Genomic DNA, 26,795 nt, shown 5'->3' on the forward strand with positions numbered 1-26,795 from the left:
GTTCTGGGCTAAGCCTGGCTCAGCTCACGCCTGCCTGAGGTTGCAGTTCTTGGCTTGCCTAGCTGCCAGCCCCCTTCTCTTGTGCAAGGTGGTCCCTGTCCATAGATGAAGGCCTTAGTGCAGTTCTCCCAAACAACCAGCAAATTAGTCTCTTTACAGCCAGAGTTGGGGGCTGGAAACTGCTGGTTTTGTGGCAAGGAATGATGAAGCGGCCCTATTAGATCACTTCCGCTAGGATGCTGGATGATATCATTTGGAGCTCAACACCCCCCCTGTGATAAGCTGGAGATCCAAAAGAAAGGGAGTCTTTGGAGCAGAATGCTGATCTGGATCTGCATTTGAAATACATAACAGCATTTGTAGCTCTGGCAAGCAGCCCCAAGCAAAGAAAGGCAGCGCTGGCTGCTCAACAACAGCACTTGCCAGCCTCCCCCAACCTGGCGCCCTCCAAATGACTGTGACCCCCATTGGCTCTGACACGCTGGCTTCTTCCTTGCTGATCCAGAGCTGGAGAATGCCTGCAGTTGTCTTACGAGGGCGGGGCAAGAGGAACCATTGCTGTGGGCGCGACCAAGGGCAGGACACCAAATGGGTGTTGTCAGAGACCATGGAACCAATCTGACGGTTTTCAAAATAAATGTTAAATGACGCTGTGGGTTTTCCTTTTCCTTTTTAGGGTGGCATAATTAAGCATGCTTTAGATGAAAAAGCCAGATGCTGCCTTGCTCTGGGGCTTTTGGGGGCAGCCAGGATGGCACCATTGCAGCTCCCCTCCTTGGCCCTGCGCCTGCAGCCTGACACAGCTCAGCGCGTTCAGTCGCTGAACACTGCTGGGGGGGAGGAGAAAGCAGGGGGCTCTGCAACAAGGGCTGGAAGAAGCCTGCAGATTTTCTGCACAACAGCTTCGGAGCTGGGCAAACTTGGCATTTGGGGAGCAGCTTTCCTTAAGGATCCCCAGCTAGTTTCCACTTGCCCCAGTGGCAGTTTGTGTGGCCGGCATGATAAGAATTGTGAGTGTGCTTGAGGTGCACACATGATGAGAGAATCTCCATTTGGGGGCTTCCAGAACCTTCCATGTCCCCCCTCGGCTTTCTCTTCCCAGGGAGTTGGGAAGGCTTCCTTCCCAGCCTCTCCTGCTGAGGGAAAAGGGGCTGATTGAAGCCAGGCGTTTGGGGCTTTTGATCAGGCGGCGTGTTGTGGCAGCTCCAAGGCCTAATCGCTCCCAGATGCCTGACCTCTGCAGCGTCTTTGGGTGCTGGGCAAATTGCAGATGCTGGATTTGGAAGCGCCAGGAAATGGGGAGGGGGGGCGCCGAGCGCTGTGCAGAAAGATTGCTGAGGGAGCTGAGCCAAGAAGCGACAGTAGTTGCTACTGCGGAGGCAGGTTTCCTGGGGTGGTTTGGAAGGGCCCCATTTGGATCCGGCCACTGGCCGGGGGGGGGGGGGGGGAGGAGCCCACCTTCTTCAGGCAACCTGGTTGCTTGTTTGGATGACTGTGCCTTGCCCAGACCCAGGCTGGACGAAGCAACAGCACAGCTGCCCCTAACCCTTTGCCTCGGGGGCTTTGCTTTCTCTCTGGTAAAATGTCAGCGTCCTCTCTGGGCTGAAGTTCACATCTTGCATTTTGACACCTAGGTGTGAAATGTCTCATTGTCTAGTCATCTGGATGTGCCAAATTTTAACTTTCTGAGTGGCTTCGAAGTGTCATCAGCATCATTTCCCACCATTTCTGGGTCTTGTGCATGCAACAGGTTTCAGCTTTCTGGCTGGCGTGGAAACAGCATAACTACATATATAGCAAGGGTGTGGAGCCTTCTTCTGCCCAAGGGCCACATTCCCTTTTGGGCGATCCTCCAAAGGCCACATGCCCGTATGGTGGGCGCGGTTTGAGTCACAAGTGGCCACAGCAGTTGCTACCTCTTCCCTCCTCCGCCTGCTTTCCTTCACTGTTGTGTCTGCCCAAAGTCACTTAGCAGGACTGGAGAAGGCAGGTGCAGCGCTTGGCTGGGCCTCTCCCCACCTGCCCCGTCTCCTCACGCCAAGCAGCCAGCAATGCCTGGAGACCCAGCATGTGGCTCCCCCCACCCTCCAGCACTGCTGGAGTGCCAACCATATCCTGATGCGTTACAAACTCCCCTGGGGGATCTGCTCTCCGCCACACAGAGGGCTGCCTCTTTGGCGAACAAAGCGCTGCTCTCAAGGCCTGAGCCGGCTGGGGAAAGGGTTCTCTGTCTCTGGTTACACTCTGGATATCCCAGACAATGGTCCTTTGATCAGGTCTGGCAGGCAGGAGCAGGGCTGCAGAGGCCTCCTCCAGGTGGGGTGTTTTCCATGGATTCCAGCTGCTTCTTTGCGTGTGTGGGGGGGGGGGCGCCAGTGTGCCCCTCTGCCCCTCTGGGAGCCCTTTTGACAAACTTACTTTTCCTACAGCTGCCCCCAGGGCAATGGGGACGTGCAGTAGACCCGTGACAAACTCTGCTTCCAGGTCATTTGCACTCCACTCCACCGTCCTGACTAACTAGATCTTATGAACTTGGTCACCTTGTAAACTTTACAAGGTAGAGCCTCTGGCCAGCTCTCCTAATAGCTTGTGGCTTATAATGGCACTGTTGTACCACCGTCAGCTTAAAAAAAGGAGAGAGAAAGATGTCCTACCTCCAGCCCAGCTCTGCCCCCTCTTTGTTCTCTCCCAAGACTGAGCACTAGGCCAGGAAGCAGAGCCTGGCTTCTGGATCAGGCCCAAGGCCCATCTAGTCCAGCATCCTGTTCTCACAGTGGCCAGACAGAAGTACCAGTGGGGATGCCGCAAGCAGGACCTGAGTGCAGCTGCCCTCTTCCCGCCTGGGAGTCCCAGCCACAGATATTCAGAGGCATCCCATTCATTCAGAGATGGAGCAGCAACCATCCAGAGCCATGAACCACTGACAGCTCCGTCTTCCATTCTCCTTTTGGAGCCACCCAAGCTAGTAGCCGTTGCTGTGTCTTCTGGGAGCAAATCTTGGATTGGGAATTACACCAGCCTTCCCCAAGCTGGGGCCTCCAGGCGGCATACACTGCTCTGCAGCCTGTGCTGCCTGCCTGTGCTTGGGGCTGCTTGCCAGATCTATCACACCTGTCAGTCAGTGTGTTTGTGGGTGTCCGAATCAGTACTCCACCGCAAGCACGCTTGTCCCCCTTTCTTTTGCCCATCTGGCTTATCACAGGGGGCGATGAGGTCCAAATGATATCACCCAGCCTTCTGGTAGAAGTGATCTAATAGGCGCTGCTTCATTCTGCTTTGCCATGAAAACAGCTGTTTTTAGTCCCCAGCTCTGGCTCTGTAGCTTCCGGTGGCTTATAGAGAGACTAATTTGCTAATCACTGAGCAGGGGAATGGAAGCGATTTTGTAGGATTAACCTTCCCTGTGCTCGTATAGTGGAGCTCAGCGATGTCCCCGGCCATGCTGGTGACTGAGGCTTGCAGGATTACCCTCTCAAAGAGCGATGCCAGTTTGTTCATGGGCCACCATTGTGCTGCTATCTTTCCCAGGAGCCTCTGCTCCTGGTCTTCCCGTCATTTGTGGGATGAGTGCCCTGCATCTGTGCAACAGAATGCGCTGAGACCTTAATCCCCAAATGCAGATTTTTGCTTTTCCCACTCTGATGACTTAAAGACTTTTGACCTGGTCATCACTCAAGGGAAAGGGTTAACCTGTGCTCCCTGGAGTCTGTGTCATGCACTGCAGCCAAGTCAGAGGGGTTCTTCCGCCCCCTTAAGCAATTCTGCCTTGTCCTGCAGAGTGTTTTTAATTCCTTTGAATCGGATGTAGCTTGACTTACGGAAGCAGCAGCATATGAAAGCGTGGTTTTCTAAATGCGAGGTTTGTGGGGTGCTGTTTCAAATGAACCATGCTTAACATTGAGAAAGGGAGGGAGGAGAGGCAGAGGGTGTTATTGTTTCCTCAGACTGGCTCTTGGCTTGCAAATCATGCTTTGCCTTTACCACTTAGGTGCCAGCTCTTCGCCCAGGGATCAGGTGGTGGTGATTTATTTCATTCATGTATTTCAAAGCAATTCTATCAAAACAGTTACTTATATTAAAAACAGTTAAGACTGAGTGTGTGTGTGCGCGCACGTGCATGTGCATCCATATATATAAATCTCTCTCTCTCTCTCTCTCTCTCTCTCTCTCACACACACACACACACACACACACACACACACGTATGTTAGAGGCTGCTGCCCCTGCTAACCTCAGAGGGTGGGCAGAGTGCTTCTGCACTCCTGTTCAGCTTGCAGGCTTCTCACAGGCATCTTGTTGGCCACCCTGAGAACAGGATGCTGGGCTTGAGGGGCCATTGGCCTGATCCAGCAGGCTCACCTTACATTCTTAATGTTTTCCTTAGATCTCCTTTGGAGAATTGCAGTGACATGATTCCTCAGATTAAAGGAGCTGCTGGATGGCCCTTGCAGCCACCCTAAAAGGGAAAGTGGGCGATCCTTGGGTCCTCGCAAACCCATGGTAGCTTCTGTGGTTGCTGCACTGCAGATGGTTAGATTACTGTTCTTGCCCTGCACAGCGGTATTCCCTGAACTCCAACAGTGGAAGCGGTCAGGACTGCTCCTTTCTTATACTCTGGGATACTAGTGCATATGAGTGCACAGCCTCTAGGGCAGCCTTTACCAACCTAATGTTCTCCAGATGTTTTGGACTACAACACCTATCCTCTGTGTTGCTGGGGCTGATTGGAGTTGTCACCCAAAATGTCTGGAGGGCACCAGATTGGCAAAGGCAAGAGAGGGGGAGAGAGAGGTTTTTGCTGCTCAAAATGGCCCAGCCACGCAGGGGAATGATTAATGATGTGCCTGGAAGTGATATCATCTCTGCCCTTCTTGTGATGGGCCGGTGATGTTCGTGCGCAAGTGCCGCCCCCACAGCGAAACAGTGTTTGCACCTGCTAGCTTCAAAAATAACACGAAAATTGCTATTTATTTCTTTGAAATGTGTATCCCCACTTAGAAGTTTGTAACTGGAATTCCAGCAGTGAACATAAATCGTAAAAAGAACTACATTAAATAGAATGGCAATTAAAATCAATCACTTGCAGCAGCTGGAACGGGTAGGAATAACGAAAATATTCAAATGCCAGATGGGACATTAAACGACTTGGATGAAAGTTTTTGGCAGACAAAAGAAGCTCCCTGTTCACCAAGAAGCCTCTTAAACTTCACAGAGATGGTGAATCTGTGGCCCTCCAGATGCAGGACTGCTAGCTGCATCGCTGGAGTTGGAGTCTCAGCAACCTTGTGGGGGGGGCACAGATTCCCCATGTTGTTTAACATAGTGGGGTTATCCAGATGTTTGGAGTACATTGTCAGCAGGATGCTGATGACACTCAGCTCTATTTCTCCTTTACATCTGCAGGTGAGGCAGTGGAAGTGCTGGACCAGTGTCTTGCCTCAGTAATGGACTAGATGAGAGCCAACAAAGTGAAGCTCAATCCAGATAAGATGGAGGCGCTGTTAGTGGGGAGTTCCCTAGACCGGATGGCTAGGAGATCGCCTGCTCTTGATGGGATTACACTTTCTCCGAAGGAGCAGGTTCATAGCTTGGGGGTTCTCCTGGATTCATTGCTGTAAGCTTGAGGCTCAGGTGGCCTCAGTGGCCCAGAGTACCTTCCATCAGCTTCGGCTGGTGGCCCAGCTATGCCCCTGTCTGGTCAGGGTTAGTCTAACTACTGTTGTCAATGCTCTGATAACCTCAAGGTTAGATTACTGCAGTGTGTTATACATAGGGCTGCCTCTGAAGACAGTTCGGAAACTGGTGCAGAATTCACTGGTCAGGTTGCTCACTGGAGCAAGACGGTCTGATCACGTTACACCAATCTTGGTCCCACTTCACTGGCCACCGATTAGTTTCCTGGTCCAATACCTCAAGGACCACCTTTTTCCATATGAACCTACCCGGACCCTGAGATCATCTTCTGAGCTCTTCTTTGCGTGCCTCCTCCGAAAGAGGTCCGGAGGTGGCAACACGAGAACAGGGCCTTCTTCAGTGGCTCCCCGTCTCTCCATGGGAAGTTCGCCTGGCACCTTCATTATACACCTTTAGGCAACAGGTTCCTTTTTAACCAGGCCTTTGGTTAATCCGATTTACATCCTATGCCCTTTTAAAATGTTTTTTTTGGGGGGGGGGCTATTGGGTTGTTGTTTTATATTTTTATTATGGTATTTTGTGGTTTTATATCTTGATTTTATTCTGTGAACCGCCCTGAGACCCCCAGGGTACAGGGCAGTATATTAAACAAACAAACAAACAAACAAACAACAAACGAATTATTATTATTAAGAAGGTTCAAGTCAGAGACAAAGGCCTTAATTGTAACTTTGCCACTGTGTGCACAATAAATTTAAAGCACCCTCCCCCCAAAAACAGGATAATGGAAACTGGAGTTTGCCCCAGAACTACAATTCCCAGCAGCCTGCAAATTTAAGAACAGTTTCCAGAGCTTTGGGTGGGGGGGGGGGTGGAAGACTTGCTTTAAATGTGTACACAGCCAACGAAGGCACCTAGCAGGCTTTTCTCTGGGAAAGGCATTCTAACAAACAGGCACCACCACCAAAAAGCTCTTGCCTCCTGTCACCATCACCCTTGCCTCTGATGGAAGGGGGGCCCAGAAAAGTTTGTCTGGTGCAAATTCAGTAAATTGCCAGCTAAGTTATGCACAGAATAGACATATTGAAATTAATAACCCCAAGTTAGTGATGTCCATTAATTTCATGGGTCTACCCAGACACTAGCAGGGATCCAATGCAACAGTTTCTCTAGTGGATCACACATACCATTGTGTAACAAAGTTATAGAATTGTAGAGTTGGAAGGGACCCCTAGGGTCACCCACTCCACCTCCCCCCATGCAGGAATCCCAACTGGATTATGCATGATCATACAACTAGTTTCCAGCAACCTCCTTCTGCATTCTCTTGCATATTGCTAGCAGAACAAGTATCACGCCACAAGGCTCTGTCCTTGTGCTACATGGGATGTTACACTCTTACGGATTCTTCCTCCAGAAAAGCCCACCTATGTATGGGGGCAGCCCATAGGTAGCCTATATGGTGCTGTAATGTTAGGGCCCAAATGCTCAGAGGTGCCTCAGGGGGGCTTCCTGAGGGCTTGCAGCTCAGATTGGTTACTTCAGCATAGACAGGATCAAGGCCTTCTTCGTGGTGGCCCTTGAACTGTGGAACTCCCATCTGTACAGACATTTAGGCCAGCACTGGAGACTTGCCTCTTCAGTGCTGCCTTTTAACTGAGATTTTCATTAGCTTGGGTGTGGCAGAGCAGCGTCTAAAAGTATTCTGCATTCTTGCTAATGAGTCTATTATATCTTTATATCTTCCATTGTGTGTTCCCTGCTTTGCGAGGGTGTTCCCTGAAAAGCCACTGGGACATATCTCTCTATCTGTCTGTCTACCTCTCTGTTAAGCACAAACAGGACTGGAATCTGCTGCCAGCAGAGAAGCAAGAATCCTGTTGTCCTCTTTTAACTTTTTAAAACATTGTTCATGTTTAGTTTTTATTATATTGATAACCCACCTTCCCCCAAGGAGCTCAGGGTGGTATATATGCTTCACTCATTCCCCATTTCATACGACGACACTGCGAGGTAGGTTAGGCAGAGAGATGGCGCCTGACCCTCGTGGGCCTGAGTGGGGATTTCCCTCCCCGACCCAAGCTCAGCACTCTAACCACTGCACCACACTGACCCCTAACGTTGCCTGCTCTTCCCTTGCAGACCTGAGGGAAGTGACGAAGCGCTTCTCCAAGATTGGGGTGTTCAACTACACAACACTGACCCTGGCTGACCCCAAAGGGCTGCTTTACGTGGGGGCTCGAGAAGCCATTTTCGCCCTCCGCACCAACAACATGGAGCTTGAGGAAATGGTGAGTTGCAGATTGGGCTGTCTTGGGAGGTGCTACAAAGATGCATTAATCACAGAGATGCCTGCCAAATCTGCCTTTCCCAACTGGGTGCCCTCTAGTTTTGGGGACTGCAACTCCCATCAGGCCCAGCACCATATGGCTGTGCTGGTTGGCACTGAGGGGAGCTGTAGTCTCATCAGGTTGGGACGGCTGTGCCAAAGATCCATCTCGTTCTTTGACCCGTTTTCTAGCAGTGCTCAAGCAGATGCTTCCAAGAATCCCCAAGATGGGCATTTGAAGGCCAAGAGTGCCTGCTGTGCTGCTCTTGCTTCCCAGCCATGTTCAGCTATCAGGACTAGCAGCCGTTGGGTGTCCTGGCATAGCAAGCAGCCTTGTAGAAAGCCAGGCCTCTTGCCCACCTTTTCTCTAAACTAGAAAACTGCAAATGCTGCAGCCTTGACTCCCAGGGAAGTTGCTCCACCCCCTTGATTGTTTTGGTCGCTCTTTTCCAACTCTATAACTCCCTTTTAAAATGCTTTTATCATGCTGTTTGTGGCTGTGATTGTGTGACTTTCCTATTTAGGCAACATAAACCACCCCAAGCCCTTGTGATAGGGTGGGCTTCATAGGATGCTTAAGAATAATTTCTACTTCTTTGCAGATCCATTGGGAGGCTCCAGCAGAGAAGAAAGCAGAATGTATTCAAAAGGGCAAAAGTAATCAGGTAAGACAGGACATGACCATAACTCAGCCTCCTCCAACCTGGTGCCCTGCAGCTGCTTTGTACTACAACTCCCATCAGCCCCAGGCAGGACAGCTGTCCTACATGCCACTCAAATCTGAGCCACTTCACATTTTCTTCACTGCAGACTTCTAGACAAGGAAACAGAGAGGTGCCTCTCATTGCTTTTTCGGGGGTTGTTTTCAAGAGCTGTCCTTAAGAAAACTGAGGATGGTGTCTGAGACCTGCACCCCGTGGGGATCCTCTTGCCCCATGGATCTCCCACAGAAGGATGGGCCTTTGTCCCTACCGCCAAACGTCTCTTGACAGCGGTGGGCAGGCAAGCGCAATATTGTCATGGCTTGTCAGGCACCTGCAGTGAGGAACTTGCTGCTCTCCCCATCTGTTACGCCGGGAGAGTATTCAGAGAGGACCCACTTTGAAGCTGAGGGAGAGCGGCTTGTCCCTAAATGAGTTCATGGTGGAGGTGAGATTTGGATCAGGGATTTCCTGATTCATAGCTCACTGTCCTGGCCATTATGCTACACCATCTTGGTATCAGTGTGTGCATGGGCCCTTTCCCTGTGAGCCCCCAGGCACCCTGCAGAGAGGGTGGCTGCGTTAGACTTCCCCCTTCCATTGCCCTGCCCCTGGGAACACTGGTCAGCTCTAGTCGGCTCAGCTTCTCGCCTTTCCTGCTAAGCAAGCAGACCAGGGCTCTCTGCACATCAAATCTCCCCCTGCCGACTTCTCTGGCAAACGTGAATCCTCACTGAGCTGGGCTGGCTTTGGACCAGACAGGTCTGCATCTGGCAGTCAGCCTGTCTTCCTTGCTGACTGGGCAACAGGAGAGAGGGAGACCGAGGCTGCCTTCCTCTCCCCACTTAACCTGGGAGTAAGCCCCATTGAATTCAGGGTGACCTGCATCTGAGTAGTCACAGTTAAGACCACAGCTTTAGCAACCTCCCACCACTCTTTCTGTTGTCGCAGTTGATTATGGATCATTGTTGATGGGGCTTCAATGTTGAGTCCCTTGGTAGGTTTTAAAACCTTTTTCTCAGTGATAAAATGTGGCCCGAATTAACCAGACAGCTGAATTTCTAACTTACGGTAAAAGAAGATTTTTTAAAAACAAAAAAACAAAAACACAACTCTGGGTGACAGACATCCTCCATAGAAGAGAGGTGTTCCCTTTGGTGTGAGAGGGAAGCAGAGATGCCTTTTCCTAAGCAGGGTCTTCCTACTATTTATGCACAGGCTCCATATTGGGGGAAAAAACCACATCGCCACCCTCCCTTTCATTTGATATGAAAACAAATGCTGATGTGATCCAGCTAATTAATCATTTAATTAATTTCTTACGTGAAAAAAGGCAAGCAGCAAGTGTCAGGAAAGTTACCACAGGGATTGTGGCTTGTGGTGGCCAAGCATTCATGGCTTTTTCATCTTTCAATGTCTCTCCAGTTTGGGTTATCCTTTTCTGTCTTGTCCTGAAAGGGTTTTCATGGCCGCTCCTGAATTTGCTGGCTTATTAAGCCTGGATTTGATACCTGGTTGCTGTATCTGTGTGCTGAATCATGCACATTATTTGCATATAATATACATAGACGCATGCTTTGGTTACATTTACAGTGGTACCTCTGGTTACGAACGCTTCAGGTTACGAGCTCCGCTAACCCAGAAGTAGCTGCTCCTGGTTTATAAATTTGCCCCAGGATGTGAACGGAAATCACAAAGCGGGAGGCCCCATTAGCGAAAGTGCACCTCAGGATAAGAACGGTTTCAGCTTAAGAACAGACCTCCGGAATGAATTAAGCTTGTAACCAGAGGTACCACTGTATTGTGCTTTTAATTGGTGTCATGGGTACACTGGTGGTTTTTGTGAAGGAGCTCTAACCTCTGATTGCTAAGTTTGGCTTCTGAGGAGCCTTGAGGACTAGAAACATGATTTTAAAGAACAGCAAGATTCTCCAGATGCTGACTTCTGCGTGTCAGCAATGCAACCACAAAATGAAAACAACCCATACCCTCTGGGACAGGTCATTTGGCAGAGAATGAGACTCTAAATCTCAGGGTTGTGGGTTTGAGCCCCACGATGAGCAAAAAAATCCTGCATTGCAGGGGGTTGGACTAGATGACCCTCGGGGTCCCTTCCAACTCTGCGATTGTATTCTGTGTTTGTGGCCGTTGGAGTCTCACTAAGGACCTGTTTTTTCCTCCTCAGACTGACTGCTTCAACTACATCCGTTTCCTGCAGAGTTACAACAGTTCCCACATGTATGCCTGTGGTACTTATGCCTTCCAGCCCAAGTGCGCCTACATTGTGAGTATGGCGGGGAGCAGCTTTTCTGTCCATGAATCGTGCTTGGACACGTGGGCTGAGTGCGCTGAATGGGGGCAACTGGCTCAGCCCCCTCTCTTTCTTGGCCTCCTTGCAGAATCTGGCCACCTTCTCCTTGGACAGGCTCTCCTTTGAAGATGGAAGGGGGAAGTGCCCCTACGACCCCGACAAGGGGCACACGGGCCTCATTGTGGGTAAGTGGCACCCAGGGCTGCCTGCCTTCTTCAGCCTGAGGAGCAAAGTCCAAAGGGCAGGGTGTCCCACTGGGAGGCGCTCTTTCACAAAGCTCATTCAAATGGATTCTGCAGAAGGACTTTGGGGTGCAGTGGGGGGAAGAGCCAGTTTCTGCAAAGCTTTTCTTGCCTGGTCGCCGTGCTCTCCACAGGCAACCAGGCAAGTAACAGCTGGCCGGCCTGCTCCCTGCCTGCTCCCCCTCCATGCAGCCTGGGCCTCGGGGCTCTTCAAGCCAGCTTAACCCCTTCTCTTCCACCCATTTTAGAGGAAGAGTTGTATTCGGCAACACTCTACAACTTTCTGGGCACAGAACCTGTGATCCTGCGCAACCTGGGCCCCCAGTATTCTGTCAAGACTGAGCACCTGCCCACATGGCTCAATGGTGAGATGCGATGGGAAGCAGGGGGGTGGTTCTCCAGTTGGGCTCTCTGTGCGCATGAGTGCATCATGGCTCCTCCTTACAAATGCATGTTTTCCACGGTGGGTTCCAGGCAGAGGCTCACAAGTGTGGCAAATGCTGCTTGCCTTGGTTTACTTAGCTTGGAAAAACCAGCACCCTCTGCTTCTGTACTCTGAATGTGGAATCTTGTCTGAACATAGCTCAATATTGTCTGTGCTAGGCATGGGGGGCCTGAAACCAGCCGTTTCTAAAGCCCGTGTGGTGTAGTGGGTAAAACAGTGGACTGAGATCTGGGAGACCAGAGTTCAAGGCCCCACTCAGGTGTAAAACTCCCTGAGTTACCTTGGACCGGTCACTGTCACTCAGACTAACCCACCTCACAGGGCTGTTGTGAAGATTAAATGGGGAGAGAGGTCCTTGGAGGAAAGGAGGGGTATAACTGTCATTGAAATAAAGTAGGCCAGGATTATATCTGCGCATGTGTGTTTGGTGGGGGCTTAGAGGGGATCAGGAAGGATATTTTTGGTTTCAGGACTGGCCGTTCATCTTGCTTCCTTTCCTCCTTTTGTAGAACCCCACTTTGTGGGCTCGGCCTTCGTCCGGGAGAGCAAAGGCAGCGACAGAGGGGATGACGACAAGGTCTATTTCTTCTTCAGCGAGCGGGCGGTGGAGTACGACTGTGACATAGACCAAGTTGTGGCCCGGGTAGCCAGAGTCTGCAAGGTAGGCGGCACTTCCAGAGGCGATGGAGAGTTATGGCAGGCTCTGTGTGGCCCAACCACCTCAGAAGACTCCAGCTGGGTCAGAGCCCAAGGCTTGTCTAGTCCAGCAGCCCAAATCAGAGTTAAAAGAAGGATGTATTTTAAAAACCCTACAGAATTCTTTTATTGCAATGAAACGATTCTCTTATATACAGACACTCCAATAATAAGTCCTTAATAGGACTTATTCTGATGCAGTATATTTCACCCTCTGGCCAACAGCACAGAGGTCTTCATCAGTGACCTGATATAGCATCAAAGGAATGAAATGTGAGAAATCTAAAGAATAAAAAACTTTTAACAAGTCAGCATTTGTAGAATAAAAAACAAACATGCGCAAAACAGCAAGAAGCTGATTCTCATACTTTACCTTTGCCTCACTTCTTCCTCTCCAGCTCTTAAAATTTTGCCTGTAAGCTCCATGAGACAGGGACCTCTCTCCCCCCCCCTTAAATGTTAATTATCTCTGTGCAGGGGGACGTGGGAGGCGCTCGGACTTTGCAGAAGAGGTGGACGACGTTCCTGAAGGCACGGCTGTTGTGCTCTATTCCGGAGCAACAGCTGCATTTCAATCGGATCCAGGGAACGTACACTCTGAGTGGGGATCATTGGTCTGAAACTAGCTTTTTCGGAGTCTTCCAAGCACGCTGGTAAGGCAGCAAATTTTGCTTTCAGATTTGTCCTGTGGGGCTGATGGCCCTCTGCTCTGCAAAGGCTGAGTGGGTGGGTGGCAGGGCTGCAGGAGTGCAAAAATGTCACAAGGTACGAGGGTGAGAACAGAATTCAGCTTCCTGAGAATCTCTGCTTTCACTTTTTTTAAAAAAAACAACAAGCAAGCATCTTGTCCTAAGGCCAGAAACCATATTTGTTTCGTATTGATAGATGGACTATTGATACAACTGAATTATTTTAAAAAACTCAGTTTTTGAAAATGACATTCAGTGAAATTTCCTTAAAACAATATAAAAAGAAATCTATATATTAGAAAGAAAACCATATCCTTTAAAGCACGTGGTCCGTGCCTATAGAAATCTTGGGAATAGGAGGGGTGATCAGACAAGATTTCCAGGGGAGGCGGGTACAACTTCAGTGTGTTATAGGTCTCTTTTGGGCACACACACTAATTTGCCCACAATGAGCAGGACCTGTGCTAGTCACGCAACATGGGGGAAAGAGCAGCATAAATTGCCTGAATTTACATGATTTATGTTGGATTTTGTTCCTGGTGTCCCCCCCCCAAAAAAAGACTTCCTTCCAATGCCAAAAGGAAAGATGTGGTTAGAGAGGCTGTCATCCTGATAGTTGGATAACACAGTCAATGAAATGGGAATAATTGCAGGAGTCCTGTTCTTTCCCTCAGCCTGTCCTGATATAACAGCAATAAAAACTTCCCAACCTTGATATCTGAAAGGGGAGGTTGAAATAGTTGATCTTGAATTATTGTTCAATTTACTGGCTGCTGGTAGAATCTGTAACGCAAAGGGCGGGGGGGGGGGGAATGGCACAAATTCTCCACAATCGCCGAACGGTTAAGCAAAATATAGGACACTACATGGCTGATTTCTTTTTCTAACTTGTTTTTCTGGAAGCTATTCAAGAAAATAAATATGTTCTTTGAAAAATGGTCTTTGTTTATTTGGGGAATTACAAATTTCAAGATAAAAAGCAAGCCTAGTGTATGGTTGTTTTTCTGTGTTGTCATATCAGTTTAGGATTTAATTATGGCAGTCATATCAAACATATATGTAGTTTTCATTAGAACATATTTTCTTTTATTTGTAAATATTTCTAGTTCAGTACCATTTTTTTGTTTGCAACTTCTTATGGTTTTTTTGGGGGGGGAGCGAGTAACTATTTAAAATAAAATCTTCCCAATCTTGGTTGCTCTCTATCGCTAAACTTATTCTGCCTCCCTCCCTTCCTTTCCTGCAGGGGAGATGTGGATGTTTCTGCTGTCTGTCAATACCAGATTCAAGAGGTGCAGAAAGTGTTTGACGGTCCCTACAAGGAGTACAGCGAGGTAGCTCAGAAGTGGGTTCGGTACTCGGACCAAGTGCCCAGCCCTCGTCCTGGAGCAGTAAGTACTTCTGGGGAGGAGAGTGGGAATCCCGAGTGGCTTGCCTGCCCCTGAGAGATGGGTGCCCAGCTGCTGCCCCCTTCTGGTCTGTGAGGGCAGACGTGTACCCATCACTCCCTTCCCTCCCAGTTTCCCCTTGGACAGATTGGCTCACAATCCCGAGATTGCTTCTCCATATCCAGATTCTTCCGGAGTATCTTTACTTTTTATCACATGTGGTAGATACCGCATGCCACTACACATGCCACAGCAACACGGAAAATGTAGGCACACATTTGGAAAATGTGTATATGATGGAGCAACTCAGTGGAAATTTCCCTGGTCTTACACGGAAGACTTGGCATGTCCCCAAGCTTATGTGAATCCCCACCCCAGCTGATGTTGTGATTCCTGCATCACAGTGGGTCATACTAGATGACCCATGGGAGCCCTTCCACCTCAGTGATCCTGGGATGGTTCTGTGATAATGGGCCACAGGGCTTTGTGTCCACCTCTTATCCAGGTCCCCAAGCCCAAGCATGATCGGGCTGACAGTTGAAAGTATAGGCAGTTGGGATAGCTCAGTTGGTAGAGCACAAGACTTTAAATCTCAGGCTCGTGGGTTCAAGCCCCACATTGGGCAAGAAACTCCTACATTGCAGGGGGTTGGGCTAAATGACCCTCGTGGTCATTTCCTTTTTTTTTTAAATAATATTTATTAACAGTTTAAAGACTATAAAAGAAAGAAAAAGAATTCAACAATACAATACAATACAAAAACAAAAACACTACATTACACTAATACTAAAACATTGAATTAACAACACAAAACAAACACAATTTAAAACACATCCAATAATTTCAGTATCTTATCTTTCATTCACTTGTTTCCACGACCTCCTCACACCTCCCTTTTTGTATTCCACTTCAATTAACTGTTTCAGCAATTCCTTTCCATCTTCCTCTGTTTTCTGTCCTGTAATTTATCTTAACTTATTTTAACCTTATTTTTTCCCTTTAATACATTAAAAATCTATTTGTACTTAATTCCTTATAACATTTCTGCTAAAGCCATATAACTTCATTCCAACATTTTTCTAACATTCATTGATTTTACAGTATTTCTGTAAATAATCTTTAATTTTTTTCCAGTCTTCTTCCACCGAGTCCCTCGTGGTCATTTCCAACTCTGCAATCCTATTATTATCTCTCTGGGTGTGTTTTCTCTGGCTGTCTCTCTGTCATAAGTGTCTACTCATCTTGTGGAAGCTACATTTCCTGGCTTCAAATCCTTGCGTCTTTTCCCATGTGCACATTACTTTTCCAGGTGCCTTCTTATTTAGCCATGAGGAAAGTGTGCTCTGCACACCCGGAGCAGCCAATATGGTGCTCTTCAGCTGTTGCTGAACTGCAGCTCCCCTCCTGAGTGCGCTGCTTGGGGCTGATAGGAGCTGGAAGGCACTCCTTCTGTACGCCCTCAGAAGCACTCGTCTTCATGACTGCTTTGCATCCATCACGGCTGGGTCTTGTCAAATTAAAAGCATTTCTGCAGAGCCAAGGCTTAATCTGTGTCAAAGCATTTCCAGCTCTGAGCTAAGCCCTGCATCTTCCCTTCCTTCCAGTGCATCACCAACTCCCTGGAGCTGCCTGACAACACGCTCAACTTTGCAAAGAAGCACCCATTGATGGATAAGGTGGTCCCTCCCCAAGGCAGCCGGCCTTTGCTGGTCAAGAAGGAGGCCAACTTCACCCAGCTGGTGGTGGAGCGGGTTCATGGCTTGGATGGCAAACCGTATGAATTGCTGTACATTGGCACAGGTATGGGATTCTAAGGCCCAGAGCACTCTTTGCATGTAGAAGGTTCCAGTTTAACCTCTGGCACATCAAATACAAGGGTCTTGGTTAGTGAAGGATGGCAAAGCTTCTCTGCAGGAGGTCTTGAAGTGTTGCTGCCTGCCGGAGTAGACCAGGGATAGGGAACCTGTGGCCCTCAAGATGATGGACTACCAACTCTCATGCCCCCCCTCGCCAATGACCATGTTGGCTGAGGCTGTTGGGAGTTGGAGTCCAGCCACACCTGGAAGACCACAGGCTGCCCATCCCTGGTGTACTTGCTCCACAAACTGAAACTTCACTGCCAGGCAGAGAAGATTGTGTAGGGGGTCTGGCTCTGTATGTCCAGTTGCAGCACCTCTGTGGATAGACAGAGTTAGTGCTGCAACCTGTTCCTGGGTTTGGGGGATGGAAATCCCACATGAGCCCCGCTCTTGAGTCAGATGAGAACAACATAATTCCCGTTTTGATGCTGGGGCGGTTCTTGGAAGGAGTGGCCTGAGGAAGGACTGTAGCTTAATGGTAGGCACCTGCCTTGCATGTAGAAGGTCCCGGGATCAACCTCTGACATCTCCAGGAAGGCCTAGGAAAGATTCCTGACCTGGAATCCCAGAGAGCTGCTGACCGGCAGTGTCGGCTAGGTGGACCTACTGGCCTCCCTCAAGGCAGCTTCCTAGGTTCCTATTATATGGTAGCTGGCAGAGGCAGTGGTCCCTAGGGCAGCTCTGGTGGTCCAGAGAGCGCCTTCCTGTGATGCTTCTTTGCCATGACCTCCCTCTCTTGAATTTTCTGAAGATAATGGTTGGCTGCACAAGGCCGTGGTCTTGCCATCGGGTGTCCACCTGATCGAAGAGCTGCAGATCTTTGAGCATGCCCAGCCTGTCAAGAGCCTAGTGTTGTCCCTGCAGAAGGTAAGAAATGTCCCTGCATGGGCTGGGGTTGGAAACACGGGGGGGTGGCAGCAGGCAGGATTCCTTTCCTTGTGGAGTCGCAAGGCATGTCCCCGATCACACCACATGATGGGCAGTGCTGAGGTGTAGGCCCCCCCCCAAAAGCCTTGCTCAGAAGAGATTCTACAAGTTAAGACCACTTGCTTTTGCTTTGGCTAATTCTACTTTCAGGATTCAGACATCAAAGGTTAGCGACTGGGTCTTTTTTGATGAGGGATTGGTGGAATTGTAGTGTTTTGGAGGTGAGAGAATAGTGGGATGTGCTGGTCAGGAGATGAGGGCAGTGCAGCCAAACTGAGCACGACAGGATTGGGGTCAGCCACTGTGTACTTTGGGGTTTGCTAAGATTTCATTAGAAAATGCCTGCATGGTTCTCTGCAACCATAAGGACTAGAAACCTGGACAAATGTATGTAAACTTAGATCCACAACATCCCACATTTGGCAGGAGATGTTTGTGCCTCTGCAGCAAGAGCATGCAATAGAGCAACCCAGGGAATGAGGCAGCACTGACTTTTTCAGTGGTATCTGAAGATTAAGGTGGGAGCAAAGTGGTGTGACTCTAGATGCTGCTCCAGTATTGATATTCTTCCCTCTCACCCCAGAGGGTGCTGTTTGTTGGCTCCAACTCCCAAGTTATCCAGCTTCCTGTGGCCGACTGCAGCAAGTATCACAGCTGTTCTGACTGCATCCTCGCTAAGGACCCGTACTGTGCCTGGACGTGGAATGGGAGTCGCTGTGTTCGCATAGATGCCTACGATGGGTAAGAGGCACATCTTGGAAAGTGGCAAAAGAGGGAGTGACAAGGAAGGGAAATGTGGAGAGCAGTTGTCTGTTTGTGTTCGCCCTGAGACATCAACTCTCAGGAATCTTGTTCAGTTACTCTTCTGTGTCCAGACCTTTGCTGAACGCTCTTAAGTAGCTTCAACCACCAGGCCTAGAAACTCCTGCACTTTCTGAGGGTCAGAACTCTATGCCTGCACAAAAAGAACTTACAGGCATGCAGAATACACTCAACTCTGGTTTTATGGTCCTGTTGCCTTTTATTTAAATAATTTATATCCTGTTTTTCACACATGTCTCAAAGTGGCTTACAAAAAACAGACAATTGACAAATCTTAAAACAAAGGTGACCACCAGCTTTTCCTTGGTATTGTGGTGCTGCTCCTTAGCTTTGTTCCCTCTCTCTTTGTGGCAAAACATCTTCTGATGAACTGGCTTTTGGCTCTTTTAGGACCTCGCTGCTGTTCCAGGATTTGGGAGTGGAGCCTGGGATTTGCAGCCCCCTGCGCACGTCAAAATCAGGTCAGTCCTCCTCTGCAATTTTCAGGCAGTGTTGTGTTGTGGTTACTCTGTGGACTCCTTGTATATATGCTTTGTGGGACCGGTGGTTTCAGCATTGTGGTCCTTCAGTGACAAGACAAGCTTAACTAGGGTGATTGTGTATTTCAAATGCTCAGTTGCAACTCCAAACCAACATCTTCACAGGAAATGCCACAAAATCGAGTTTTACTCATCCCTCATGCCAAGTGAAGGAAACACTCCAGCTTTCATCAGTAACTCTGGAGCAATGTCCTCAGTTGTCTCCACACCACACATCTCCTTTTTATCCTCACAGCAACCCTGTGAGGTAGGTTGGGCTAAGCAAAAGCATCAGGCCTGGGGTCTCCCAGGGAGCCTCATAGCCAAGTGAGGAATTTGTCCCTGGGCCCTCCCTGGGGTGCTGCATCTTGCAACCCACAGACTCTCACTGCAAGGAGATTTGGTTGCTGGTCTGAGGGCAGCCCTGGGACTTGTGGCTGGACCATGAAAACGAGGAGGCATAATTGCCTCTTGATCAAAGCTCACATGACACTGAGTCCTCCGTCTGCAAATCCTTCTAGAAATGGTGGTGGGAGCCTGTGGGCACATAATTTGAAGCACAAGAGAACAGAATTAGGCAAGAGGCTGCCTGATCAGAATGTCTATACTGGGTCACTTTCACACAGTACATTTAAAGTGCTGTGATATCCCATTCTTGCTAGATTAGTTTTACGTTGTTGTTTTTTGTTGTTGTTTTTTGCTGCTGGAATTCGTTAAACAGGTTGGTTATTGTTAATTTATTGCTTTGAATATAGCTCAAGTCAGTCGAGCATGAGACACTTAATCTCAGGGTCTTGGGTTTGAGCCCCACGTTGGGCAAAAAGGTTCCCGCTTTGCCAGGGGTTAATTCCCCTCGTGGTCCCTTCAGCTCTGTAGTTCTCTGATTCTGTGACACTACACTGAGTAGGGCTGCCATACACCCAGAAGTGCCCAGACATAGCTGGGATTCGTCTGCCGGAAATAGCGTCTGGGCAGAATTACTGAAATTCAGCCAAAATGTCCAGGAAACCCCAGGCACAGAGCAACCCATGTTGGAAGTGTTGATGTTTTGGCAAATTTCATTTTAAAAAACCTCAAAAGCATTTTTTAAAAAGCTCAACAACTTTGCTACTTTTGCTTCTTGTAATATGGCAACCCTAATATTGAGGTTTGTCAGGGATTATGTGTTTCTTTGGACAAACAGGTGGGATAGACATTTTAAAAATGTGTGCCACTCTTTCGGTTTTTGGGAGGGACATACAGGATACAAATGCAATATACAAAGACTCTGCTGTTTTTTTCATTTCTGCTTGTGGGATTCCACAGTGCTTTTGCTTTGGAAGGAAGAAAATCCTGCAAGGAGCCCTGTCTGTTGGCAGAAGAATAGCTAGGCGTGATGTCTTCCCCCGTCTTTTGTTCACCCTCTCCCTTCTCTCTGCAGGAACCAAAGTAATTCCCAAGAACATCACGGTGATGGTGGGCACAGACCTGGTCCTGCCTTGCCGCCCAACCTCCAACCTGGCCCAGGCTCGCTGGACCTTCAATGGGCAGGAGTTGCCTGAGGAGCGGGACTCGGTCCTGTACGATGCCCACCTCAAGGCGCTGATCATCTTGGGCACCAGCCTGAAGCACAGTGGGCTGTACAGGTGTGTCCAGCTGGAGGAACGCAATGAGCTGATGTCCGAGAGCTACGTGGTCACCGTGGTCTCTGGCCCGGCCATGTCTCTGGAAGCGCGAGCCCCTCTGGAGAACCTGGGCCTGGTGTGGATGGTTGTGATCGCTCTGGCCGCCGTGTGCTTGGTGCTTCTGTTGGTGGTGCTGTCCCTGCGGCGCAGGCTCAAGGAAGAGCTGGAGAAGGGCTCCAAGGCCATCGAGAGCACCCTGGTCTACCCCATTGAGCTGCCCAAGGAGGCGAAGAGCCCCACCTTCATTCCCAGCACCACCTCGGACTCGGACGAGAAGCTGTGGGACCCAGCCAGCTACTACTACTCTGACGGGTCCCTGAAGATCGTCCCCGGCCATGCCGTGTGCCAGAACGGAGGCACCACACCCTCTCCCACCACCAACGGCATCCCCGGGCAGCCCCTGCAGTCTCCCCCGCTCCATTCGCCCAACCGCATCAACCTGGGCAACATCCGCGGCTCTTCCTCCAACGGCTACATCCGCCTCAACCTGGGCGCCGAGGAGCGGCCAGACTTCAGCGACCTGGCCGAGGAGCTGCGCCGGAAGCTCAAGCAGAGGCAAGCGCTGCCTGACTCAAACCCTGAGGAGTCGTCCGTATGAGCAGCGCCATGGACTGGGCCTGTGTATTATTCCTCAACTACCTCATAAACTAGGCTGGGATCACTGCCCCTGGCTGGTTCTACTTCTTTTTTTAAGAAAAGAAAATCCTATTTAAATACTTCCTTCAGACACTTTGGCCCCCAGTTTTTATACACTGCCAAGCCCCCATTACAGGCTGCTCCTGCCTCATTCAGTGTTTTCAGCCGTGCTTCCTTCTGAGAAATCCCCAGGACTTTGTGGGAGGTGTGTTCAACTCTTCCTTTGCCTTCGATGGTGAGCCTGAACCTCACTGGAGACTTAACCATTGGACGGGCAGACCCAGTAATTCAGGCTTGCCCACTCCCACCCCCACCCCGAAACAGCTCTGTGGCTGATGGCAGAGTGGACAGCAAAAGGCAGGGCAGAGTCTCGTTCCCAGTACACAGCTGCTGTTGGGTCCATGCTGTTCTGTTTGCCACTTCCGCTGGGCTAACCAGGAAACAACCAGCCAAATGCAATAGTTGGGCCAGGGTAGCTGAGAGTCTGTGCCCCCCACCCATGCCTCTGAAGGAAACACTCCACCCCAGGGAGTAATGCCACAAAGGGGGGCCTGCATGTGTGGGGCTGGGCCTCTTCAAGCTTAGATGTCTTGGTGAGAGCGAAAAGGGGTTGGGAAGGTGGCGCAGGGAAGAATTGAGTTCCAGGGAAGACTTGCAATAACTGAGCTGGAGGCTGCTTTGCCTGGAAAAGACCCACCTTTTGTCAAGGGGTGGGCCAAAAGGTGGCACCACCAGGGAAGGTGCGCAGAATCTGGGTTTGCCTAAGGGATTGTGGTCAGGTCAAGGCAGAAAGTTTTGAGTGGCAATCTCCCATCCTGCTAAAGCCTTCCGGGCTTATGCTCAATTCAGGGGGGCTTGTGCAGGAGATCTCCCCAGTAAATCACACCCTTCCCAGTCTGTGAGGTGCCCTCCCCATGGCACCTCCAGATCTGCCACCTGGGGTGACCACCTTTACTTACCCCATGGTTAGACTTGCTTCTGGAGGGAGAGAGAGAACCCGTGTGTGTGTGTGTGTGTGTGTGTGTGTGTGTGTGTGAGAGAGAGAGAGAGAGAGAGAGAGAGAGAGAGAGAGAGAGAGAGAGAGAGATGCCTCTTCCTTCAAAGCAATTGACTGCTGTGACTAAACTGAGCTTCCTCCCTTCTTTTTTGGGGAATGAGGAGCATGCAGTGTAGATACCCCCACCCCCCTGGCTGTATCCCTGCCTGGTAACCAAGCCCTCAACACAGCCAGACCCTTCCCCTAATCCCGCATGCCTCACACCACTGCCAGCAGCTGACTTCACCCCTTCCTCTCTTTTTACCCTTTTTTAATCCAAGAAAAACCCCCTGTAAATAATAAGAGGGGCCTCTTGATAACAAGGGTCTCTTGCTCACCCTGCCCACCTCCCCCAGGCAATTCGTGTAATTTATTTGTTACTGAAATATATTTATTTGATGTAAATATCTGGATATTTTTATATTAATAATAAAATGGAGAATAAGAATAACATGATGAGGACTGTGTTCATCGGGCGTGGGGGTTTCTCTTCCATTGCAGAACATGCCTTCTCAGGAGGAGAGTGTGCATTATATGTTATTAATAATAATTGACGGCAGTGATAATATTGTTAAAACCTCATTGGGTGTACACTGCATTTTACAGAGCAGAAGAGGTCCTTGTCCCAGGCAGACGGCAATCTAAATCAAGATGGGAGAGAGAAGGAAATTGGGAGGAAAAAGTGTGAATGTGGTGTGTATCCAGGACCAGCCCTACTCAAGAGTAGACCCATGGACGTTAAATGGCATGGCTAACATTGTTTTCATTGGCTCTGTACATTGCATTTGGAAGAGAAGAGAGAGGCAAAGGCGTCACCTTGGGAGGAAGGCTGAATAAGGGCCATATATTGGGATATGGTGGTGGGCGGTTTCTGATTGCCTCTTCTCGAAAACGAAGCCCTGACAAATTGCTGTGTGATTATGCTAACCTTTGCCAAACTCCAGATATTTTTGACAACACCCCAGTGTATCTCTTGCAATGAAGAGACCTGTAGTTCAAAACATCTCGAGGGTGCTAGGTTGGTGAAAGTTGGTTTTCTGTGATTTTTTTATTCCTGGCTATGATGCATCTCAGATGATGAATTGCCCCAGACAGGAGAAACTCTTCTTTTTCTGCCCTGTGGAGGCCACTCCTGGATATCGCGCTGTCCTTTCGTTAGCTTTCCCGACAACTGGGCCTCTTTCCCCGCGATCTTTGGGGCCTGCCCTTGTGACAGCCTGCCAGTCTTTTTCCTTTCGCTTGTGAGCTCATGGAAAAAGAACAGCAGGGCTATAAAAGGGCATTTCTCTGTTCCCAGCACTCCAGAGGGCCGAGCAGGGAGGAGAGGGGTGGGGTGGGAGAGACTGGAGGAAAGAACCAGAGCTCCCAGGAAGCAGCTCTCTGGGCTCTGTTGTCACAACTGCCAATTTAATGCCTTCCCTGCTCCTGTTGATTTGTACACGCATTTATAAATATGTTAAGGATGGAAGTAATGGTGTGTGTTGCAACAGATTTCTCCTCCCCCACTTATCCTGCCTTGATTCCCTTCTAGCTTCCAGTCTGGGAAAATAATCCATAGTTTTCCCCTGCTACACATGAGGCGCAGATCAGGCAATCAGCTAACAATAACCTTGCAATGAAGAGATGAAATTGGGTGTTTAAAAAGGATTTGCAAGGAAGCTTCTGGAGTGGAACGTGGAATCTCAAGATATCTGTGCATCCCGAGCTTGTGACCTATTTTGGCATCTCAGCATTCAGTTCCTTATTTTCATAGCACTTACAACTTCTTTGCCAAGAGTAAAGCAAAGTGTTTTTGTGTGTATCAATTAACATGGTGCTTCAGCAAAAAATAGACTGCTCTCCACCACCAAAAGAACTTAAAATCTACATTTTTACAGAGGGGGAATAGCGAAGAGAAGAGAGGGAGGGATCTTTGTGAGCAATGAAGTTAAACCTACATAGGCTTTGCTAGAGTTGGCAATGAAGATAAAGTCAAAGGCTTTGTGATCCTTGCAACACCCCTGTAATGAAGATCTGTATTACTGTCAAGTTGTGGAGGATGAGGCACAACCGTTGCTTAGCTCAGACCACACTAGCGAGTTCATAGCAGAGGCCAACCCGAGGACACAAAATGCACTACTGCCTGCCTGACACTACTGTCTAAATGAATCGAGGCACGCTACCCATAGAGCCATTAAGTCCAGAATCAAAAATTTGCTATCCGTACCACAGGGCAGTGTGGATTCCTGGCAGTGACCAAACCTGCCTTGGTGTTGCATTTGGCATCCTTGCTTTCTAATCCAGCAGTGACCGCTGCCCGTTGGCACAGGCGGGATGGACAGCAGGGAAGCCTATGACAGGTGGCTCCAGAGCCACACTATTCATCCTCCCAAGAACTCTGGGAGCTGTAGTTTGCTAAGGGTGCTGAGAGTTGTTTGGAGACCCCTGTTCCCCTCTGGGAGTTGCAGAGTGTTTACAACCAATCCCTCTTCACAGAGAACTCTGGGAGGGGAGTAGGAGACTCCCAACAACTCTCAGCACCCTTAATAAACTATAGCTCCCAGAATCCTTTGGGGAAAGCCATGCCTGTTTCATGGGCTTTAAATGGAGGGTGTGAATGAGGCCGAAGAGGGCAGGCAGGTGTCAGCTGGCGGGCAGGATGGTGGGGCAGTGCCTCATTTGCCGTAGCAGAACAGCCTTCATTGTGGCCAGATCACTTCCCCGGGTGGAATAAGCAGGTTACTTGCTTCCCTTCCTCCTGACTCAGCCCCACTCCCATCCAGCTGTCATTTTTTTTTATTTCAAGAGCTGGCAACTCTCTAAAAGCACACTCAGGTGCTGAGTGCTGATGGTGTTGTCCTCAAAATAGAGCCCTTTAGAAAGAAGAGAGAGATAACAGCATGCTTGGGAGAAACGTAAAGTTCAAAAGAAACAAAAACACAGAATCATAAAATTGTTGAGTTAGAAGGAATTCCAAAGGTCATCTAGTCCAACTCTCTGCAATGCAGGAATCACAGCTAAGGGATCCTGACAGAAGGCCATCCAGCCTCCACTTAGAAACCTCCAGTGAAGGAGAGTCCACCTCTTCCGAGATAGTCCACTGTCAAACATATTTTACCATCAGAAAGTTCAACCAGCTCAGCTCAATAAGGTCTGAGCCTGGTCGGCACCCACAGAGTGCTGAATGTCAGCTGGAAAAGAAAAGCAGAGGGCTGGGTGGGGTCAAATGGAGTTTCCTGGTGGAGAGCAAGGCTGGCAGGCTGAATCCCTGAGCAGGAACCCTCCTATTAGGAGGTCAGGGTACACTGCAACACTTCGTTGCAGGTCTCGCTTAACAGATAAATAATAACCATATGTCTTCTAAGATTCACTTGTGTAAGAATAGAGGCAGCCCCAATAGAAATGACACAAAAAGGTCCAGATAAGAGCTGTCACAGTGTGACATTGGAATGGGTTTGGAGATGTGTGTGTTTTTATAGGGTTTGAACTCTTGAAACAGATGCATAAAAGATATATGTCTGCAGGCAAAGGATGGGAAATGGGTAATGCTCAATTGACTCTTCCCAGTCTGCAAGGGGTGGGGGGCAGGTCTCACTTTGGCAGAGAGTCTTTTCCCATGGCCTTAGGTTGCCTTGATAGTTCCTGTGTTATGCCCATCCTGTCCACTTTAAAAAGAAACAGCTGGATTTCAGGCAGGAGCATGAAGCAAATTTGGAAAGAGAGCAGTGCACTTCGGGGTCACGTGGCCGGTGAGGCCCAGCTCCCTCTTTCGAGAACTGAACACCAAACTGGTCCCCTCCAGAGGTTTTGGGGCACATCACTCATCGGTGCCAGGGGTGTTGGGGAGGGCTAGTGACTATTATTGGCAGGGGATGTGGTAGGCCTGAGGCCCATCCCAGCAACCAATCCCACCCCCCACCCCACCTCGAAAGGAAAACAACAACAGAGGAAACAGAGACTTCATCCTCTCATCACTGTCTTCAGCTGAACAAGAAAAAGAACGCAGGCATTCTGGCTCCCAAGCACACACACACACATTCCCCCATTAGGATTTGAGCACAGATGGCTTCCCGTTGCCTGCCCTCGCTTCTGTGCCGACACACAACTCCCTTGCCATGTTCTAAATACATCCCACCAGTAAAGACTGGGCTAAAACTGTTTTGCCCCACATGCTCCTCTTTTTATGGGTGTGAAAGATGGGAGATGTCTCTGCATGTGTCAAAGCTGTGGGCAGCAGACCAGGATGAGATTATCTACGTATTCTGTCTGTGCTGCCCCCCCCCCCTGTTTTTAATTGTAATATGTCAGATGTCTTCCCAGGGTGAACTAGACAGGGACTGAACTGACACAAAGCATTTCACAGCTGCTTCACACACATTGAAACTAGTTGATTTGTTTCATCTATATTTTGAGAGGGAGGTGGAATTCCGTTAGGTGGGAATCATCGTTTCCACCCACCATTTTGCTTCCCACAAAAACGCCTGTCCCAAGGAGCTTTTTCGATTGGGGGGAATTCAAAATGGCTGGCACCATGAGAAAAAATGGCTGCCACTTAGTCAAGCAGCAGCAGAATATTGAGAGAAACTTACACTTGCTTTTACACAGTGGGCAGATCGTTCCCCCAGCAACTCATTTTATTCGAGAGCTGCACTACAGTTAAATACTTCCCTCCAAAAGGACAATGACTGAAGCAAGCTTATTAAAAATATAAAGTCACAGTATGCCGTTTCATAAAATCCTATTTTTAAACTTGAACTGCAAGAAAAAAACATTTTTTACATGTGGGTTTCTTTTTTCCTTTTGTTGAAGAAGACTGTCTTGCAAAAAACAAATAAACAAATACAATTTATTCAAAAGTAGATACAAACATTTTTGGGAGAGGGAAGGGGCGGAACCAGAGATTGCCAGAGAATCCTATG

At 49.1% G+C, this 26,795-nt stretch overlaps 1 protein-coding gene across 2 annotated transcripts in view; it reads left to right on the forward strand.

Annotated features, from left to right (window-relative positions):
• SEMA4C (semaphorin 4C) overlaps nucleotides 1-21,374 on the forward strand; it is a 59,984-nt gene extending 38,610 nt beyond the window's left edge. For both annotated transcript variants that reach the window (XM_081921304.1, XM_081921303.1), the window contains exons 3-15: nucleotides 7,777-7,925; nucleotides 8,566-8,628; nucleotides 10,850-10,948; nucleotides 11,064-11,160; nucleotides 11,466-11,582; nucleotides 12,172-12,323; nucleotides 12,836-13,011; nucleotides 14,294-14,438; nucleotides 16,040-16,235; nucleotides 17,046-17,161; nucleotides 17,805-17,962; nucleotides 18,434-18,504; nucleotides 19,982-21,374. In XM_081921304.1, the coding sequence (XP_081777430.1) occupies nucleotides 7,777-7,925; nucleotides 8,566-8,628; nucleotides 10,850-10,948; nucleotides 11,064-11,160; nucleotides 11,466-11,582; nucleotides 12,172-12,323; nucleotides 12,836-13,011; nucleotides 14,294-14,438; nucleotides 16,040-16,235; nucleotides 17,046-17,161; nucleotides 17,805-17,962; nucleotides 18,434-18,504; nucleotides 19,982-20,823 (2,381 nt within the window). In that variant the 3' untranslated portion in view covers nucleotides 20,824-21,374. The remainder of the gene's footprint in view (nucleotides 1-7,776; nucleotides 7,926-8,565; nucleotides 8,629-10,849; nucleotides 10,949-11,063; nucleotides 11,161-11,465; nucleotides 11,583-12,171; nucleotides 12,324-12,835; nucleotides 13,012-14,293; nucleotides 14,439-16,039; nucleotides 16,236-17,045; nucleotides 17,162-17,804; nucleotides 17,963-18,433; nucleotides 18,505-19,981) is intronic.
• The last annotated feature ends 5,421 nt before the right edge of the window (nucleotides 21,375-26,795 follow it).

Source organism: Podarcis melisellensis, assembly GCF_964234715.1.
Source record: "Podarcis melisellensis genome assembly, chromosome: 8".
In the NCBI taxonomy this organism is placed as follows: domain Eukaryota; kingdom Metazoa; phylum Chordata; class Lepidosauria; order Squamata; family Lacertidae; genus Podarcis; species Podarcis melisellensis.